Source organism: Rhododendron vialii, chromosome 3a (genome assembly GCF_030253575.1).
Source record: "Rhododendron vialii isolate Sample 1 chromosome 3a, ASM3025357v1".
Taxonomy (NCBI): domain Eukaryota; kingdom Viridiplantae; phylum Streptophyta; class Magnoliopsida; order Ericales; family Ericaceae; genus Rhododendron; species Rhododendron vialii.
Genome location: NC_080559.1, coordinates 13,354,199 through 13,376,815, shown reverse-complemented (window position 1 = coordinate 13,376,815; position 22,617 = coordinate 13,354,199). Strand labels below are relative to the sequence as shown.

The 22,617-nt window shown below is 39.6% G+C and overlaps 1 protein-coding gene across 4 annotated transcripts in view; it reads left to right on the top strand.

Moving 5' to 3' along the window:
• The window catches only part of LOC131318928 (ankyrin repeat-containing protein ITN1-like), a 28,173-nt gene extending 6,448 nt beyond the window's left edge, over positions 1 to 21,725 (top strand). The window contains exons 3-8 of one of the 4 annotated variants that reach the window (XM_058348981.1): positions 9,481 to 9,615; positions 14,199 to 14,297; positions 15,217 to 15,264; positions 18,642 to 19,093; positions 20,822 to 21,195; positions 21,325 to 21,725. In XM_058348981.1, the coding sequence (XP_058204964.1) occupies positions 9,481 to 9,615; positions 14,199 to 14,297; positions 15,217 to 15,264; positions 18,642 to 19,093; positions 20,822 to 21,195; positions 21,325 to 21,439 (1,223 nt within the window). In that variant the 3' untranslated portion in view covers positions 21,440 to 21,725. Of the gene's footprint in view, positions 1 to 9,480; positions 9,616 to 14,198; positions 14,298 to 15,216; positions 15,265 to 18,641; positions 19,094 to 20,821 lie in introns of all 4 variants that reach the window. The other 3 variants (XM_058348979.1, XM_058348982.1, XM_058348980.1) reach the window with 3 other exon arrangements.
• The last annotated feature ends 892 nt before the right edge of the window (positions 21,726 to 22,617 follow it).

Below are 22,617 nucleotides of genomic sequence, written 5' to 3'. Positions count from 1 at the left end.
GAATACATCTTTCAAAATAAATTTACAAAGATGAATAAGTAACTCCTTCGGTTAGCTTTCAAAAATAATGACCACACTCCAAGCACGCCAAGCAATGCAAGCTAGGGTTCCGGGTTAGCACCTGAAAATAATATAAGGCTTGAGCTACACTAGCCCAGTAGAAAAGTCTACGCAAACTCTATATGCAAATGAGCGAGACGAATGAACAAATGATAAAAGATCACAAGACAACGGAGGAAGCACAACTTTCATGAACAAGTGTCCCAAAATCTCCAAATTTTCTTTTATTCAACCCATAAATCATATCCGTTCAAATCGTGTCTCAACATGTCGTGTCATTTATGTGTCTGAGCCGAAGCTCCTGCCGGGCTAATTTTGGGACCCCGATATCCCCTGCCAAGCACCCACCTTGAAGGTTAGGCCTTGAAAAAAATATTTTGAGCATTAGCTCCTGCCAGGCTAATTATGGGACCCTGATATCCCCTGCCAGGCACCCACCCGTCGATGGGCCCTGAATGTTCGCGCGTCATTTGCAAGTTCAAGTGTATCGTTCGTAAAACATTGCGCAATTCGAAGCTCATCCTTAACATTTCAACAAAAGAATTTACATTTTCGGACAAAACCAAGTTGGATGTCTCAATGATCATGGTACCATGCATTTACCCAAGCCATCATCATATATAATAAACAAATCATTGTAGCCCCTGGAAAGGCATTTAGGCTTGGAAAAGAAAAGTGGAACGGTACAGGAGAAGTTTTGCTTTTCACTGGTGGTCTACCGGTAGGGAACATGGAGCTACCGGTAGGAATTGTAAACAGTGGGTGCAAGTTTCAGCTGGTAAGAGTTCTACCGGTAGAGATAAAAATACTACCGGTAGGTGGGAAAAAAATTAACAATCCTACCGGTAGGGAATAAGTCCTACCGGTACAAATGCAAAACAGAAAGGCCACCATTTTTGCACGAGGAAAAATCTGAGACAGGCTACCGGTAGGAGAAAAGTTCTACCGGTAGGAAGCTAATTTTTCTAGCAACACAACAGCGTTCTACCGGTATAACGGACGGGCCTACCGGTAGGAATCCAGAATTTGACGATTTTTCATCAGATAACAGATTTTGATCCAGACCAAACAACAATCAATATCAGCTCAAACAAAGTATGGAAATACTCAAACAAGACATAAGAGAACCCAAATAACATATAAGGAAAGGTAGAATTCCCTACCTCGAGTATCCAAACCGGAATCAAAGAGATTATGCAAACCCTAGCTTCCGGAATTCAAATCAAGCGAAAATACTCCGAACCAAACTTTGTCCAACACGATACAAGCTCGAATATGCAAATTAAAGATGGTTTGGGAGTTGATTGGTATGGATTTTTGGGTGGTTGGGTGAGAGAGTGAGAGAGATCGGGAGAGAGCTAAGATAAGAAATGGAAAATGAAAGTAAAAAAAAAAGAAAACATTTCCCTGGTATACACGTGCACACATGCACAAATTACACCAACACCCCATAACTTTCAACTCCTTACACAAAAGACCCCCACATTCATAATTAAACCATTTTCGTCCTTTTCTTTTCTTTTATTTTCTTTTACTATAAATATTAAAAATTAAATAGGAAATTTACGGGTCTCTACATCCTACCCTCCTTAAAGGAATTTCGTCCTCGAAATTTTCCAAGCCAAAACTAGCTAACACACATATCACCTATGCATGCAAAACCTCAATCACAAATATTATGCAACATGCTAAATCATCAAAATACTTCAATCTTAAGTACTCACTTTGGGTTACTCCGGGAATAAATACGGATACTTCTCTCTAACCTCATCTTCTCGTTCCCAAGTTTGATCCTCGCTACCCTGACTTCTCCATAAGACTCGCACTAACGGTATCGTCTTACCCCTCAACACTTGGTCGCGCGAATCTAGGATACGGACCGGTTCTTCCCCATAAGACGCATCGGCCTCTAACTCGAGTTCGGACCATTCTAACACATGCGACGGATCCGGTTCGTATTTCCTCAACATAGACACGTGAAACACATTATGAACACCCGATAGCCTTGGTGGCAAAGCCAAACGATACGCAACCTCCCCAATTTTCTCAATGATGTCGAACGGCCCGATATAACGCGGCGATAGCTTTCCCTTTTTCCCGAAATGAGACAAACCTCTACGCGGCGATACTTTGAGGAATACATGATCCCCTTCTTCAAATGACAACGGGCGACGACGACGATCGGCATAATTCTTTTGTCGGCTTTGCGCGGTTAACAATCTTTGGCGAATCACCTTCACTTGTTCGGTCGTTCTCTCTTGAGCTTCCTTAAGGCGTTGACGAATTACTTTCAAGCTCTCGGAGGTCTCCTTAATCATGTCCGGTCCTACAAACGTAGCCTCTCCCAATTCGGTCCAACACACAGGCGATCGGCACGGTCTTCCATACAAAGCCTCATACGGTGCCATTTCGATACTAGATTGATAGCTATTGTTGTACGCGAACTCAACTAATGGCAAGTGGTCCTCCCAACTACCCCGGAAATCCATCACACAAGCCCGAAGCATGTCTTCCAAAATCTGAATCGTTCTCTCGGATTGCCCATCGGTTTGAGGATGATACGCGGTACTAAATAGAAGATTAGTGCCCAAAGCAGCTTGTAAACTCTGCCAAAAACGTGCGGTAAATCTCGGATCTCGATCGGACACGATGGACACGGGAATCCCATGAAGTTGAATGATCTCTCGAATATACAAACGGCTAAGCGCATCAACGGAATCGGTGACTTGAATGGGTAGGAAATGAGCGGTTTTAGTCAAACGGTCCACAACTACCCAAATAGCATCATGCCCCCTTGGCGATCTCGGTAAACCCGTAACGAAATCCATGGTCACATGCTCCCACTTCCACTCGGCCACTGGTAATGGTTGCAATTCCCCCGCGGGTCGTTGATGTTCGGCTTTCACTTGTTGGCACGTGAGACACTTGGACACGAAAATCACAACGTCCCTCTTCATTCCGGACCACCAAAATTGTCTACGCAAATCATGATACATTTTCGTTCCTCCCGGGTGAACGGCTAACGAAGAATGATGAAACTCTCGTAAGATTTCTTCCCGACACGAAACGGGTACGAACAACTTTCCTTGATAGCGCAAGCTTCGGTCGGCGTGAATCATCCACCCTTCTTGAGCGTTTCCACTAAGGAATCTAGTACGGAGTTCCTCTGCTTCCTCATCATGTTGCTGGGCCTCAATCACTCTCGTCGATAAAGTCGATTGTACCGTCAAGTTGCATAACGTGACCCCTTCCCGAACTTCCTCAAAGTGCATGGCGTAGGAGCCCAAGTCGTTCATTGCTTTCCACTCATGAATCGCTAGGCTCGCTAGATGTGTCGGTTTTCTACTCAATGCGTCAGCCACAACGTTCGCTTTCCCCGGGTGGTATTGTAATTCGAAGTCATAATCCTCCAAATGATCCATCCAACGGCGTTGACGAAGGTTAAGTTCCTTTTGAGAGAATAAGTATTTCAAACTTTTATGATCGGAAAAGACTTCAAACTTCTCACCATACAAGTAATGACGCCAACTTTTCAAAGCAAATACGACGGCTGCAAGTTCTAGATCGTGTGTCGGGTAATTCCGCTCATGTGTTTTCAACTGTCGTGACCCATACGCTACCACTCGTCCCGCCTGCATCAACACGCATCCCAACCCTTCCTTAGACGCGTCACAATACACAGAGTAGCCAACTCCACGGTCGGGCACAATCAAAACCGGCGCGGTAGTCAATCGCTTCTTTAACTCCTCAAAGGCTGTCTCACACGAGTCACTCCAAACGAATCGGGTCCCCTTACGTGTCAATCTAGTCAGTGGTGCCGCTAAACGAGAGAAGTCTAAAACGAAACGGCGGTAGTACCCAGCCAAACCCAAGAAGCTTCGAATCTCGAATACGTTCTTTGGTCGCTGCCAATTCATAATGGACTCTATCTTTCCTGGATCAACAGACACTCCACCCTTCGAAACCACGTGGCCTAAGAATTTAACTTCGGATAACCAAAACTCACACTTACTAAGTTTAGCGTATAGCTGGTGCTCTCTCAAAAGTTCAAGAATGATGGTGAGATGGGCTTGGTGTTCCTCTTCCGTAGGCGAATAGATCAAAATATCATCCACAAAGACGACGACGAAGCAATCAAGATAAGCACGGAAAATACGATTCATCAAGTCCATGAATGTAGCTGGAGCGTTCGTTAGTCCAAAAGGCATAACAACGAACTCATAATGGCCATAACGAGTGCGGAAAGCGGTTTTAGGGATGTCCTCTCTACGAACCCTCAATTGATGATAACCGGACCTCAAGTCGATTTTAGAAAAACAAGTGGCACCCCGAAGTTGATCAAATAAATCATCGATTCTAGGCATAGGATACTTGTTCTTAATGGTGACTCGGTTTAGCTTACGGTAGTCAATACACAAACGGAGTGAACCATCCTTCTTTTGCGCAAAAAGAGCCGGTGCTCCCCACGGAGACGTACTTGGACGAATGAATCCTAGGTTCTCCAGTTCTTGTAACTGAGTCTTTAGCTCTCTCAATTCGGCAGGTGCGAAACGATACGGAGGTACGGAGATAGGAGCGGTACCGGGAAGTAGATCAATGGTGAACTCAATCTCTCGCTCGGGAGGTAAACCAGGTAACTCTTCCGGGAATACATCCGGAAAGTCGCAAACCACTAAGGGTAACTCCCCACGCATGAAGGCATCCTCATCTAACGTCAAACTCGCCAACAATGAATAAACCGACCCTAGCTCACGAGGCCCACATAAATAAGGTTCCAATGGTTCTCGACGCTCCCCAAAGAATTCAAAACAAGGACCTTCGGGTGGACAAATACGAACTCGACGCTTAAAACAATCGATAGTAGCATGAAACATGGATAGCCAATCCTTCCCCAAGATAAGATCAAACCCCGACATTCCCAAAACGATGAAGTCGAACACGAAACGACGATCACGAATATTCAACTCACAATCTCGACAAATACGATCAAGAGGCGTTCTACCCCCTAAAGGTGTCTCGACAAACAAAGGAGGGCTAATAGTTTCCGATTCCAATTCCAAAGTACACACAAATGATGTAGCAATGAAAGAATGCGATGCTCCAGAATCAAAGAGTACTTTAGCAAATGAGTTGAGCAAAAGAAAAGTACCCCTCACAACAGAAGTTTCCGGAGCCTGAGAAGTGGTAGGTGGGATAGCAGAAGTGATGTTGAAAACTCGCCCCTGGGTACCTTGACCCTGCATAAAACCCCCTCTCTGACCAGAACCCTGAGCAGGCGCGGAAGAACTCGCTCCCTTATCAACCCCGGAACTCTGAGCTGACGTAGTCTGACGAAAGTAAGGCTGCTGCTGCCTCTGAGTACCCCTAAACGATTGGCCCACATTACGCCCCGTTCCCGGCTGCTGCACAGAACCTGACTCACTGCGCGCTCCCGACCCCTGAGGACAACTCCTTGCGAAATGATCCGCTTTACCACAAACGAAACAAGTCTTGTCAATGTGTGGACACTGAACACGAACGTGTCTCGGTTGATTACACTTATAGCACACGGTTGGAGGTCTAGACAAAGCACTCCGAGTCCCCAAAGAAGAAGATTGCGACCTAAAGTTCGACGAACTACCCTGCGGTGTCTGAGATGGTTCCCTTGCCCTTTTCCTCCCTTGGCTTCCAAAGCTCCCCGATGAAGAACTCGTGTTCACGGTTGGTTGTCGTGGTTCCCAAACCCCTCTATTACGTTGCGCCTCTTTCGGTATCTCAATGCTCCTCGCACACTCAACTACCTCGGCGTATTTTGTCTTGCGTTGTACCATTACCATCCTCCTTACGGTGTTGTGCAGTCCTTTCTCAAAGCGTCTACATTTCCTCTCTTCCGTCGCCACCAACTCTGGCGCAAAGCGAGATAAAGATTGGAATTTTTGTGCGTACTCCGACACGGTCATGCTTCCTTGCTCTAACTTTTCGAATTGGTCCCTCAATTGCTCACGGCTAGTTTCTGGAAAATACTGCTCCTCAAATAACGCCTCAAATTCAGCCCATGTCAAATTCTCAATGTCTGGCTCATCTACTTGAGCCGCGGTCCTTGCCGCTCTCCTTGCGTCTTTCCTGCTTTCAAGAACGGATTCCCACCATTCACCGGCCTCCCCAACTAGTTGCACCGCCACGATACCTACCCTAATGTTATCTTCTGTGATATTAAGAGCTCTGAAAAGTTTACGGATTTGGGCTAGCCAATGGTCCGCTACCAAAGGGTCGCTACTAGTCCCATCGAACACTGGAGGGTTTCTACGGCTAAACTCTCGCATCGCCACGATAGCTCGATCCTCAACATTCTCCCTAGGTGCTTGGTTTAGAAGATTTGCAGCTGTAAGTGCTGCGACGAGATCCCTAGCAAATTGGTTCTGAGCAGGAGGTACACCTGCACCTCGACCGGCCCCAGCCCCCGGGTTCCCACCTGGGTTCTCCCCATGCTGACTAACCTCGTCCTCAAGAGGTACCCCACGGCCACGACCACGGCCTCGACCACCCCGGGTTCCAGCCCCAACTAGTCTGACACGGGTCTTCGGAGGCATCTTACTACACGATATAAGAAAAGAAACCATTAACCACATGATTACTATGAGGTCGAAGCCCTTAACTTCCTAACACAGGTTAATAACTCTACGACAATCTACGATAACGAAAATGCAATGCCAAGTAATCACATGAATGTTAGTCACACAAGCATGCACAAATTATGTTAGAAGGCGCGACATTTTGAACCCATGAGACAAAACGTCTCCCCATGGTCTCTAGGTGTTCTAAACCTATGCTCTGATACCAAGTTGTCACGTCCTCGATTTTAAACATAATTATAAATGATTTACATAATAAAAATACTCACAAATATCCGTACGGTACCCAAAAGATCACTGTGTTCTCATTTCCTTAGTTAAGCTTCCAAATTCACAAAGTTTCCAAAATATTATAATATAGGCTCAACGGCCCCAAATCAACATAAGTATCAAATGTCGAAGGAGGATTAAGGGTTACAATATTCCAAATCAAAAGAATTACAATTTAAGTTACGAATACATCTTTCAAAATAAATTTACAAAGATGAATAAGTAACTCCTTCGGTTAGCTTTCAAAAATAATGACCACACTCCAAGCACGCCAAGCAATGCAAGCTAGGGTTCCGGGTTAGCACCTGAAAATAATATAAGGCTTGAGCTACACTAGCCCAGTAGAAAAGTCTACGCAAACTCTATATGCAAATGAGCGAGACGAATGAACAAATGATAAAAGATCACAAGACAACGGAGGAAGCACAACTTTCATGAACAAGTGTCCCAAAATCTCCAAATTTTCTTTTATTCAACCCATAAATCATATCCGTTCAAATCGTGTCTCAACATGTCGTGTCATTTATGTGTCTGAGCCGAAGCTCCTGCCGGGCTAATTTTGGGACCCCGATATCCCCTGCCAAGCACCCACCTTGAAGGTTAGGCCTTGAAAAAAATATTTTGAGCATTAGCTCCTGCCAGGCTAATTATGGGACCCTGATATCCCCTGCCAGGCACCCACCCGTCGATGGGCCCTGAATGTTCGCGCGTCATTTGCAAGTTCAAGTGTATCGTTCGTAAAACATTGCGCAATTCGAAGCTCATCCTTAACATTTCAACAAAAGAATTTACATTTTCGGACAAAACCAAGTTGGATGTCTCAATGATCATGGTACCATGCATTTACCCAAGCCATCATCATATATAATAAACAAATCATTGTAGCCCCTGGAAAGGCATTTAGGCTTGGAAAAGAAAAGTGGAACGGTACAGGAGAAGTTTTGCTTTTCACTGGTGGTCTACCGGTAGGGAACATGGAGCTACCGGTAGGAATTGTAAACAGTGGGTGCAAGTTTCAGCTGGTAAGAGTTCTACCGGTAGAGATAAAAATACTACCGGTAGGTGGGAAAAAAATTAACAATCCTACCGGTAGGGAATAAGTCCTACCGGTACAAATGCAAAACAGAAAGGCCACCATTTTTGCACGAGGAAAAATCTGAGACAGGCTACCGGTAGGAGAAAAGTTCTACCGGTAGGAAGCTAATTTTTCTAGCAACACAACAGCGTTCTACCGGTATAACGGACGGGCCTACCGGTAGGAATCCAGAATTTGACGATTTTTCATCAGATAACAGATTTTGATCCAGACCAAACAACAATCAATATCAGCTCAAACAAAGTATGGAAATACTCAAACAAGACATAAGAGAACCCAAATAACATATAAGGAAAGGTAGAATTCCCTACCTCGAGTATCCAAACCGGAATCAAAGAGATTATGCAAACCCTAGCTTCCGGAATTCAAATCAAGCGAAAATACTCCGAACCAAACTTTGTCCAACACGATACAAGCTCGAATATGCAAATTAAAGATGGTTTGGGAGTTGATTGGTATGGATTTTTGGGTGGTTGGGTGAGAGAGTGAGAGAGATCGGGAGAGAGCTAAGATAAGAAATGGAAAATGAAAGTAAAAAAAAAAGAAAACATTTCCCTGGTATACACGTGCACACATGCACAAATTACACCAACACCCCATAACTTTCAACTCCTTACACAAAAGACCCCCACATTCATAATTAAACCATTTTCGTCCTTTTCTTTTCTTTTATTTTCTTTTACTATAAATATTAAAAATTAAATAGGAAATTTACGGGTCTCTACAAAACTTACCATAAACATACACAATAAAGCAGTTCAAGTACAATAAGTTTACAACAACTGAAATACAGAAAACAAAATAGTTGGTTTCTTTGATAAACATTGGTATCCGCATATATACAAGAAATTTCGGGATTCGCACATGATAAATTTCCAAATTTGCACGTATACACCAAATTTATCATATTCCACAAAATTTTCTATTAAGAAAAGACAATTGACATCTTAGTTGGACTTCACTCAAATATTAATTTATCTACTTGGCATGCCATGTCAAATTATTGGTTGGAGGAATTTTTCTTTGGTATTCCATAATGTTTTACTGTAAGTATCCCAATAATGAGTTGCGGTAAGTATTCTATATGGAGTGCTAAGTTTTCCAGTGCAATTGTAAGTATTCAAGATGTAGAACCATACACAAAAATTTTGATGTGCTATAGATGGACTCTAATTGGAGATGTTCTTTCTTACTTTCTATAAAATTAGCGGATCAGGGGACCCTGTAGTGAGCAAAGTTACTACAAAATTGTAGCCACATCTATCTCAGCGTTCTGATTTTAAACTCTTTCGGACTATTTTAAATACTTTTAGACAGCTGAAATTGTTGACTGCAATTCAATAGTAACTTTGCTCAATGCATATCCGGAATCCTAGCACCCCATATTAAATGTAGAACAACATTTGAATGCCTAACTGTTATCTACCATCAATGCTTCTACAGACATTGCTTTAACTTTGCTTGAGCGAAAACCTGAGCTGGCAAGCGTGGACCCCACTCCTTTTGAAGAACTTCGCAGAAAGGGGTCGTTTCCGAGTGGAAATTCCTTCAACTTCTGGAAGAATTTAATTTATTTGGGTTAGTTTCTCCCTCCCTATCTCTCGGGTTTCTATAAGTTTAATCTTTAAGGGGACCGATGAAATTCATATCAATGGGATATTGACGGGCATGTGGGGCGCATTTCGAGTCATGCACGGATGATTCAAACCTTTCAATAATTGAAAAAAAAAAATTCCCGAGTGGGCTCGTGAGAAATCAACTCAATTTGATATGTGTGAATGCTCAATTCAATCTTCTATTTTTTTTTATTCAGATTTCAGAATCTAGTAATCGCAGGCCCACTCGATTTTTTTTTAAATTATTGAACGGCTTAGATCATCCATGCAGGACCCAGAGTGAGCCATGCATGCCCTTCGGTACCCCATCGGTATGGGTTTGGTCGGTGGAAGTAGTATGGCTCTTTCTATAAAGGGTGTTTTCACCGACCAAAAACTTGTAGACAACAACTTTAATTTGGATTTTGTCCTTATTCAATTTTTTTCGTGTTCGTTAATTTTATGCCAAACTTTTATATAATATTGGTTCGTCTCGACAAGAAGAATCGAAAAGTAAAGCTTTTAAAGTATAAGTATTTTTATTTTGAGATTAACTTGTTTACAGTAAAGTTGTAAACTTGGAGTTTACACCCTTGTCATGTGTGGGTCCCATCAACAGTTTATTGCAATATTTGAATCATTCATTTTGTAGAGCGCACAAAATAGTGCATGTAAGTAAAAAATCAACTTGACCAAATATCGATAGGTATACCAAAAATTAAATCTTGGTTTATAAAATTGACGGCCTGGATCATTTTAACTTAAAAAACGTTGACAGAATCAGACTCAGACGCTCGGGCGTTGCATTTGCCGAATAAAACGTTACACTAGCCGAATAAACCTTAAATTACATAAATCAGTCTCAGAACCAAAATGCACTTCAAGTTGGGCCTGTTCCTGAACAATATGATCTAGCCCTTGGCAGCGAACAAGTGTTGGAGTTTGAGAAATGGGGGAAAAGAAAAGATAATCCTTTTATCATTGTTTGGTTTTGTATGAAAGAGAGAAGAAAATTTTGTTTAAATTTTTTTTAGAGTATTTAGTATTTAGGTGTTTTCCTTACTCTTTACAATTAGAGTAAATTACATTAAATCCCCTTCAACTATTACTCATTTCCGAGTTTCCCCCTTAAACTTTGAACTCAGACACTTAACCTCCTTAATGTATTTGGATTTTATCATTTAACACCTTCCGTTGAAAATATGTTAGGGTTTAGGATGGAAAATGTCATGTGATCAGCACATGACATGTTTAACCAAAATTCTTTGACAAAAATACCCTACAACATTTGGGGATGAATTAATCATATATCCTGCGGATCAAAAAGAAAAAATCATATATCCTGTCTTCCTTGATCAAGAAAAGAAAAAAGCAAGAACAGTACTGCTTCCCAAATGATATACACATGCATTTGTAAAGATTCTTCAACTTTCATCCATTTAAATTTTTCCCGCCGGCGGTGGAAATGGTGGATTTTTCACTGCTAGCCATTGTGGACCCCATCATGCGTTTATTATTATAAACCAAAATTTAAATTTTGTTAAGTTAAACTGTCTATGGCCCTCCATTTTATAAACCAAAATTTAAATTTTGATACACCTATTGATATTAGGTGAAGCTAAGCTAATTTTTTAAATACTCTTCTGCAGGCTACAAGATGAACAGTGAAATTATCTAATGCACTACAAAGTCCCAGAGGGGGGGTGAATGGGACGACCAATTTAAAATTAATTCAACCACCAACTTAAACAATTCAAGCTACTATCCAAACTCCATGCCAATTCTATCCAAATTAATAATATAAGTTAAAAGCAATTAATCTAAAGAACGTAAACACCGAGATATACGTGAAAACTACTTAGGGTCAATCACACCCTAAGCATAAAACCACGGCCTAACTACCAAAATTGCTATAGATCAAAAGGTTTACAAAGTGCTAAGAGAGGAATAACAACTTTACCCCAAAAGCTTACCCTAACTCCACCACTTTGATGTAGCTCCCTGAACTCCTTCTTGATCCCATAGCCACCACCTCGATCTCCGTTCACCATGGCTCCGGTATCATCCGGCCAAGTAGTATCATAGGCATGAAAGTATGGATTTTGTAAAGTGAAGATTTTTATGCAAAAGAATCAAACTAGAGAGAATACATAAATCAAGAAAGTATTTCTCTAGATTGAACAAAGATGATTGAATGCTAGATTCAAATCATCCAAATGCAAATGAAAGCACAAGAGCAAAAGAGATAATGTTTTCTCTCTCTAAAGTGGGCTATATCACTCTTGTATACCCTAGAATAATGAAAAACAAGCTTATATATGACCAAGCAAGAAAAATCCTGGAGAGCCCTACAAAGGCGCTCTTAGCACGCGCACAAGGGCCTCACTCGGCTAAGGCACTACTAAGGCTCTCTTAACACGCGTGCAAGGGCCTTAGTCTGGTAAGGTGCCGCTAAGGCGCTACTAAGGCGCAAGCACTTAAAAGGCCTTAGACAAAATTTTCCTTCAAATAAAACAAGGCCAATAATATAAGGTTAGTGCATACACGATATTTCATAAAAGATTAAGACATTGAAAACCTTTAATGATGCATGAAAAAATATTAAGCTAAATGCACATGAGATGCATATACCTTTCCAAGCAAAATGCACGGCACGGCCTTTGTTATCAACTCTTGAACCAACGGGCGGAGTATCTAATCTAGACAAAATAAAATTATCTCCCAAACCCAAATGGAAAATGAATAAATACAAACTCTAACGATTTGTCGCATCCGGAAATTGCCAATTACATTAACAAATAGTTTAGATAAAAAATTAATACATTGTGTGACCCAGAATGATAGTGGTGTAAAACACCCATAATAATCGCATATATATAGGAGCAGAAGCTTGAAGTCTTGAATAGTTAATATGAATTTTGAAAAAACTCAAATAAACTACTCCATTTATTGACTTGATCAAAACCCTTTTACAGAAAAAATACTTATCATTACGAGTCCAACACTAGCAATCAATTCATTGATACTGAATTAAAATTCCGACCCAATCATCACACAACTGATGACGAAATGGCTCCAATTCATTGTATCACAAGCTCGGTCGACGCTTTCGGCGAAGAAATCGTATGAGAGTTGACGATGGTGCGGCCCCAGTCTTCGGCGGCGGCGAGTTGGTGTTTCGAGGCAGTAGTGTGGTGGTGTGGAGCTGCACAAGAGTCCTGCTTCGTAGATTTGTGGTCGGAGAGGGAGAGTCTTGTTTATTCTCCTCCCCCACCCCCTCTATCTCTCCATATATATGCAGTCCGGATCCAATGAGGGATCCCGCACGGTGCTACCGTGCGGGATTTCTCTTTCCCGATTGAATTGCGACGATCCGAGCCGCTCAAAGTAATCAGAACGTGATTTTAAGAGTACTCGTGAGAAATCCGCAAAAAAAATATCGGGAAGGGCTTGATCCAAACAGTTTTTTATTGAACGGTTCAGTAAAAAACTGCTCAAATCAAGCCCTTTCCGATCATTTTTTTTGCTGATTTCTCGCGCGTACCCTTAAAATCATGTTCTACACACTTTAACCGGCTCGGATCGTCGCAATTCGATCGGAAAAAGGGAGTCCCGTACCGTAAGAGATCCCTTATTGGATCCGGACTCTATATATATATATATATATATATATATATATATATATATATATATATATATATATCTGTGTGTGTATATATGTATGTAATTTTTTCTGCAGAAGGTGAATTTGTGAATGGATAGGCTCTTCTTCTTGATTTTTGGATTAATTTTTGAGGTAGGTAGATTGGTTGAGAAATGGAATTGAAGAGAAACAAAGAGACTTTACTCGTTTCCTACATTTTTGTGTTCCCACCAGATCGGTTGTGCTTTCGATTCAAGGATTTGGTGTTTCATAGAAAGAGTTTAGGGTTTTGCTTTTATGAATTTTGTTGAGTATGGGTTGTGGTGATTCTGGTGAAGGTAACAGAGTTCTGGCATAGGTTGTAGTTAGATGATGATGTGTTGGTTAGGCTAAAGGGTAGAAATGTAAATGTGAATTTTCCGTTAACGACATCCATTCTATTTTGGATTCACATACTTTAAGGAGGGTAAGTGTCTGAGTTTAAAGATTAAGTGGGCGACTCGGAAATGAATGATAGTTAGAGGGGGTTTAATGTAATTTACCCTTACAATTATTTCCACAACGAGCAAACAAAGTTTCAGAACCCAACCCAACCACCACATATTTTCCATGATCACCGTTACTGCATACGCCACACAACCACCACATATTTTCCCAACCTCAATCGAGTGCTAAACATTTAAGATAAATTTTATTTTGGGGTGAGTAACATTAATTTAAGTTAGTGGGGAGTACAGCGTAACTCTGATTTTAAGATTATAGGGGACGATTTTTGGCTGATTCCCCCTAAGCCCTAGTAATGGGGAAGATGCATACTGTCTTTTCTTCAGCAAATCTAAGTTTATCGACAAAATTAAAGCCCAAAATGCAGTTTATAGCATCATTGAGCTAACTCTTTATTTTTATGTTTGCATCACATGTAGGAGTTCCAATCAAATCAGAAAGCATTGCGAACCGCCATAATGGTGGAGGAGGAAGAAGAAGAGGAGACATTGAGAGTCCTGACAATTGCTGCATCTCTGGTTTGGCTATGACAATGCCTACGTTTTTTTTTCTGCAGCCAAGAAAATAATAGTAATAATTAATTAGTGTCATATACTCCAAAAAAAAAAATCAGAAAGAGATTAAACGGAGAAATCGGGGAAAGAATGACAAAATTGTTATAAGGATGACATCTTCCATCCTTACAACCACAATAGTTGTTTAAAGCGCTAATAGGCAACAAAAGACAATTTGTGATATACTTCTTTCGTCCATTTTTAAGTGTTCCAGTTTGACTTTCACGCAATTTTAGGAGTCAACATAATTGTACCTCCAAAATATTACTTTTCATACTTACCCTCTATGAAGATATCATCATTACACTTTTATTCATCAAACTTTTCAAAAGTGAATCTACTTTTAGGGACAAAATAAAAAATGTACTAACTTTTACCCACTAACTTTACAAAATGACACTTATTTAGGAACATCCCACAATGAAATATATGACACTTAAAAAGAGACGGATGAAATATAAATTTACGAGTGTTAACTGTAAATACGTATTATTAATAAATAACAAATTCAAAGTGCAAGCACATGCAAAAATCATGTGAAATACTAAGTGGGCAAGATCTTTCTTTGATGGGAGGAAAGGTAGGATCAATTACTCATACCAAATTAATAACTCAAGAAAAAAATTAGGAATTTCACAAAAAAAAGTAACAATCATAGAACCTCAAAAAAGAATACCTTTATTTATGAGCTAATTAATTTGTTTCTTATGGGAGATACTTGAGCTATATAAAAGGTTGATTTTGTAAATGTGGAAAGCTTGTTGCTGGCACAAACTTTAAAACACAAGTTAATTATTACAATTTATAAGACGTACGAGTACATGTTGAATTCGGTTAGAAGTGAACACGTAATCCATTGAGTACTTGACTCTTTATTGTGCAGTGAGGCAAAGATTGCACTTTATGTTTTGGGAAGTCGCCGAGAAACTTGGTAAGGGTCTGTGAATATACATACCTTTTAACACCAATGATAGTTAGTATTCATTTCATTCAACCCCAAGGAGTTTGGCCTGGCTGATGGTCTTTGACTTAGACATGTTAATCTTGACAGTCTACCACACACCCCCTTAAAAGTGTGTACCATATGCACATATTTTATGATATATTCATAACATTTTTGTGTGTTTCGTAACTTTTGTTCTAGTTTTCATAACCTTTCAGCAATACGATTCATAATATTTTCATTATGATTCATAACATTTTGGTGCATCTCGTAACTTTTATACTAAAAAATTACAACTTTTTAGCAATACAATTCGTAACATTTAGATTCGTAATTTTGTACTAAAATTGTAACTTTTTCACTATACAATTCGTAACATTTTCTCTACAAATCATAACATTTTAGGGGTGCAAATGATACACACCCAAATAAGAAGTGTATATTGTAGTCTTTCCCTATTAACTAAGATATGATCAGGTTCAAAATCATTCAAGTGCTGTCAACTTCTTGGGGTTTCTTGTGACCTAATTGTGTGCAAAAATAATAATGTTCCAAGCATAGGGCTAGGTCGGTTGAAAGCATAATATCCAGAAGTCCGGAGTCGAATCCACAGGGATCCAATAAAGCTAGGCCGGAAGGTTTGATTTACGAAGGGTTTTTAGCGTTAGGACCGCCAACCTTTGGGTTCAGCTTTAAGACGGCCAACTTTTGAGTGACTGAAATTCTCTCTACCTCCTAACTTGATTGGAAATGAAGTTTGTCTAGAAATTAAAAGCGGCAAGGTCTAAGGGTTCACTCCGTCCATAACTTAGGCCGTTCAACGCTTCTCTTTAATTACTCAAGTGAGATTCAAAGTCATTTGATCTCACTCGGAAGATTTAACCATGAAAATTGAGTTTAACTCATACAATGGGATTTGAAAATGGATGAAAACTCATTTAGGTATTTTATCGAACACAAAGAGAGCCTTGGTTCCAAGCATTGGATGTGCCAAGAGACTTGTCTATACCCAATAAAAGAAGTTAACATCTCTAGGTTTAGACCAAAGATTAGAGCTTAACAAGTTTTTTAAGGCATTTTGGCAAACGCTTAGAGTGATATAGCTCCAAGCATTATATGTGGTAAGAGATTAAGTCCTTGCCTACATATAATAAAAAAGGTTAACAACTCTAGATTTTGTTACATAAAGAAAGATCGAACTTAATCAATTCACAAATCACATTAAGCACAATAATTGAGAGAAGCCATTAAACTACCAAAATCATGGGGTATAAATCACCCCATGACCAAGCCTTGATCACTACTCACCCATAGTGGGTGTAAACACAAGGGAAAACATAGAGAGAAATGAAAACATAGATGAAACTTGAAATAAAAGCTATATTAATGAAGAATACAAGTATACTTACAACATTTATGAAGGAAAATGCCTCAAAACCTTAGCAATCCTCCTCCTTTGAAGAGAGAAAGAGAGCTAGAGAAGAGAAGATGAGAGGGAGGTAGAGAGAGAAGTCCTAAAAATGGATAATGCCCTAAAATCAAGCTAAAGGTGCTATGTATACCCCCTTTATAAAACAACTACAAAAATGCCACTGAAAGTTCGTGAAGGGCCTTGGGAATCGATCCCCATACATAGGGGGATCAATCCCCTTGCTTGCTGGATTCTGCATAACTTCACGGGTTCGCTCCGGACAATCACAAACTCGGATTTGGATGTTTTTCGAACCGTTGGAAGGTTTGTTAAGTCTATTTTCTAACCTAAGTGGTTGGATCAAAAATACTTTGTACATCAAAAGATATGACAATTTTACCCTTAGTTAGTCAGAAAATGAATTGCTTTGGATAACATCTTTGCATCTCCCTCACTTCCCTTGACCCTTGGACATCCCGAGTATGCTTTAAAGCTTCTTTTCATGACTTTTGGGACTCGGTCGTGAAGTGCCACGTGGTCTTAGGTACTTGGACACCCTCGGGGCTATCCATGGCCTTCAAATACGCTTTATTCACACGATTTATCTGAAAATACAAAAAACACCTATTTCGTGCAATATCGTTTAAATCAAGCAAGTTATGTACTTGTATGTGACAAATATGAGTGGGATAAGCCATATTATTTACACTATTGAGGGCTTATCAAGAGTTCAGATCATGGACGATGGGATTGGTTCTCAAAAAGTAATCGAGGTACACGTAAGCTCACTACAAGAAAAATTCAATTGGGTGACGAATGAAAATCGTCACAAATTGCATGTTTTTCGTCACAAATAATATAGGTGACGAAAAAAAATTTGTCGACTAAAGGTTGTCGAGGATTCCTACCTAGTGACGAAATCTATTTTTCGTCACCTATAGTGCCTTTTGATGACGAAATATTTCGTCACCAAAAAGTGAATAATTGGTGCCGAAATTTTTTTCCTCACTTATTGTGCTTTTTGACGACGAAAAAATTCGTCACCGATGGGTCACATTGGTGACGAAATTTTTCGTTGCGAAAGATGTTTTCATATGGGAAAAGAAATCCATCTTTCTTGCTCCTGCTGAGTTTCGAACCGAGTCCCTTGAGTTTCTCGCGCAAGCTCCAACCAACTGCACTACACACACTTTTCAGTAAATATTTGAAATATCTAATATATAACACATATGTTTAACATGAAAATATATTTCGAATGTAATTTTGGACCTTTAAACATTAAAATTAGCAATTTTGATAAATATGAAAGTTGTAGGCAATTGAGTTATTGTTCAAACCCAATTTGAATTATCTCAATCGGAGATTTTAGTAAAGAGTTATGTCCGAAATACATTTAGTGACAAAGCGTAATTCATAAATTTCGTCACGAAAGGTACCCATTTGACAACGAAATATATTTTTTGTCATTGAAAGCGTTAAAATGGTGACGAAATTATTTTTCGTCACCAAAGTTAAGCATTTGGTGACGAAAAAAATATTTCGTTACTAAATTGCTCACATTTGGCAACGAAATATATTTTTTGTCACCAAATGATTATCTTTGGCGACAAAAAATAATTTTGTCACATTTTTTAAGCTTTCGGCGACGAAAAATGTATTTTATCGCCAAATGGGTACCTTTAGTGACAAAAATATTTTTTTCGTCGCTAAACAGGCATAATTGGTGACGAAATTATTTCGTTACGAAAGTTATCAAAATAGTGACGAATTTATTTTTTCGTCGCCAAATATACTCATTTAGTGGCAAAATTAAATTTCGTCGCCACTTTTTCGTCACTAATTTTCATTTTTCTTGTAGTGGCTGGCTTGACACCTGAGTAATCATGAAAACAAGACTAGCATTCATTCATTCAAAGTATGTTATTGTATTCTCAAAAAGTTGATGATTTCACAGTGCCACATATCAAATGCATTCGAGAAAAGAAACTGAAGCATCATCATGCACTTGAGCTACTCAAAGTCTTCTGCACGGAAATCGCAAAATTAAAATTGTCAAAAGTGGTATGCATATTTAAGCCAGCAATGCAAAATGCAACACGTATGGGGATACCTGAAATTGTTGAACAGATTGTTCTTGCATTTCCCGCGGCAATTTATTTTAGGAATCTGGATAGTCGACGACTCATATTCCAAGAAGCAATTTTGTGGCGTCGTGAATGCGTGTTCAACCTCATATATCAAATGGATGTTGGTGCTGGATTAATGAGATTAATACCTCTGAAAGACAGGTCGTTGAACCATGGTTTGCATTTGGCTGCACTTTTTGGACATGAGCAACAAATCAATCTCAAAGCCAGTGTCCCTGTTGCAGTTCTACAGATGCAGCGAGAATTGCAATGGTTTAAGGTCAGTTTCCTCCCTCCGCACCACTTGTATTGGAAATTTAAAGAAAAAACAATCTACTAATTGATTGAGAAATGCTTTTCTATGACTATGACTAGACTTTTATAGCAGTACCACTTGGGTTGGACGCTCGTGATTGCTTTCATATTTTCTAAAAGTACGTATATATGTCAATGAAAATCATCAAATCCTACTTGCCCTGTATGTGGTGAACTAGATTTGCGATAAAAGAACAGTTACATCTTTCTCAACTTATTCAGCTAATATGTAGATGCTGGTTGAGTACGAAATTTTAGGGCGTTGCATTCAAATCTAATTTTGTAATTCTTTAAGAACAATAGGATATTATGTGACATCAAATCAAGTTGTTTTTTCTAACCATGGGGTCACTTCTTTTTGGTCAAATTGAGTAAGAGGACATAATAAGGGTTTTTGCTATAATAAGGACATAAATATTTTTTCGTAAAATCTAAAGGACATTCTGCTCAGGATTTACAAAAACCTCCTCCCAAGATTGACCAGCGTCAACCAACGTTGACCAGCATTGATAGAGAAAGACGAAATAATTTTTTTGAACGACGAAATAATTTTTTACTAATTTTCGATAAATAATCGCCAATAGGAGAAACGAAAATGAAAGCAAGCCGTGAACAAAATACCTAAACGAAGAAAACAGAAGCATCTCCAATAAAATACTCAAACGCCTAGTTAGCAAGATGTGAACAAAATAACCCCACTCACAGACCAGAAAACAAGAAAATAAAACAAAACACCTCCACTTAACTCTACCCCATTGCTCCAACACCAAAACCTATAACAAACTTGGTGAGAATATGCATATGGTAAACAAAACATCAAAGCAAAACTGCAAGACAGAAACGACATGTGGGCCAACGGGTTTGAAGCCCAATGACACTTTCTCACCTCTTTCACAAGGAATGTGAGGGTTCGAGTCTTTCTAGAATCGCGAGTGCTTAGTGTGGTAGTTGATGCCAATTGGGTTTGCCCCACCCATATGCCACTTAACGGTACCCCTTCTTCATCCCCTTATAATTAAGCTAGACATCTATCGTGTGACCCAAAAAAAAGAAAAAAGAAAAAGAAACGACATGTGAAACCATATGCACATTTTACTTTCTCCAACAAAAACCCTTATAAAGTCTCCCCTAATTCTGCCCCACCTGCTTGTTTGAAATTGCCTCAATTGCCAATCAACCTTTAATTTTCTTAGTGTTGATTAAAATAAAAAAAAACCTTTAATTTTGTTAGTGCATGGGTTAGTTGGAGCCTGGAGGTTAACAAAAATTCAAACCGCCAGTATATTGGTTAGTTGAAAAAAGAACCTCATTCCCCCTTGGTGAAAATGAACAATGATATTTAACCACTTAGAACACCCAAAGGCCAATGAATTATTAACACTTAAATGCCTACATCATTTAGGTTGTGGCATTAGCTTCCCCATTTGGTCAGGCATACCTCAAGAGTCGAGATGAGTTATCTGTCGCGCACAGTATAACAATCTAGCAAGAACATATATATTAGTTTGTTTTATATATAACTGTTACTATGGCCATATATATTGCACAACCACCACCAATTCAGTTTTTATTTTTTATTTTTTTGTATCAGGACATCCTCTCGAAAGTAACATGCAAACCTTTGATCATTGATCTTTTGAAAGTTATGTAGAAACACTGGTTTCTCATTCCTAATCAACTGATACTAATACAGGAAGTGGAAAAACTTACACCTTCTGCTTTCAAAGAAGTAAGGAACGCAGATGGAATGACACCTGCAGAAGTATTTTCTAACACACACCAAGATTTGATAAAGGAGGCTCAGCATTGGATGAAAGATACAGCCACATCATGCACCATTGTTGCTGCCCTCATTGCCGCTATGGCTTTTGCAGCTGCTATTACAGTGCCAGGTGGAAACAACAATGACAATGGCCATCCCTTACTTTCAAAGCAAAAAGCGTTCGTAATTTTTGGCATATCTGATGCACTTGCCCTATTCTCATCCATAACTTCTGTATTGATGTTCTTACTTATTCTGACTTCTCGATACGCAGAGGAAGATTTCCTACATACCTTACCCAGTAGGTTAGTTATCGGTCTCATAACCCTATTTGTCTCCATTTTATCCACGATGGTAGCCTCTGGTGCTATACTCTATCTCGTATTCGGAGACAATAAGGCCTGGATTCTTATCCCTGTTGTCGCATTGGCCAGTATTCCTGCAACCTTGTTCGGAGCTTTGCAATTTCCTCTTCTGGTAGAGATGATCCAATCCACACATGGCCGAGGCATTTTCGGCAAGAAGAGTGATCGTGCTCCTATCGGGTAAACATCAAGATTTGGTAGCTAGTATTTCAACCATATTTGAGTATGTGCTATGTGTTCAATGGTATTTCACCAGACATACGAATTCCTTTTGTGTTTCGTGTACCTCATTGAGTGCGAATCTTTCTTCGCTTAGTATCGATCTGCTTGATTTTAGTGTGTATCTTAATTTCACTCCCTATATACAAACTGGGATATATAGCAACGTTGATCACTTATTGTACACCTATGATTGGGAGGTCATAAAACTAATCTTTCGCCGAGTAATGATTTAAGATTTTTCCTCTACTTACAGTGCTTTAATTGCATCGGTTGTCGGGCTTGTAGTACGTTACGTACATATGGCTATGGGCTCATGGTATTCGATCCTCTTTCTGCATTGTGTTTTATTTTTCACATTACACATTCTTAAATGTGTAATGTGGCAACCCGGCCATCTCAATGCATATTTTTTCTTATTGGATTGATTTCGGTTTTTGATTTTATGGTTAATGAAATTTTCTCCGCCCTTTAACAAAGGAAAAAGGTGGTAAAGGAGATGATATAAAAATGTTGTTGGGCTCGGAGTGCCACCATGGATTTGGTTACACAATGTCATTTTCTGCGAGCGCTCTGATACTACTTGTCGGACTGCTGTTCCGGCCACCATCTCTCCTAAAACCAATTGGTGGTGGAAAAACGGTCCGAACAAATGGTATCAGAGCCAGGAAGTCATGGGTTTGAGTCGCAGGAGCGTCATCGTGAGAGAGAGATTGTTGGGCTTGGAGTGCCCCCATGGATTTGATTACACAATGCCATTCCCACCGACCGCTCTAAAAACAGACTTGCGGGTGCAATGTCGAATATCATAAAAGACTTAATTGAAACCCTTTCTACCACCATTTGATTTTAGGAGAGATGGTAGAAAAATGGTCCGAAAATTGTGGTTATCATAACAATATCTGCTACGAAAATAAAGAAGTATACGTTGAACACTTGAACTGATGTTAAGAATAACTATCCCACTGTAGTACTGTACAGATATTCTTCATTATCATGCATTGAGCTACTTGGTTGTCCATGGATTTGCTAGAATCTAATTAGCATATCCAAAAATTAAGGGATATGTACTTCAAGTATTAATTGATTCTTTATAATATATTGATCTTGATTCCTAACATTTTCTTCTTGGGTGCATAGTTA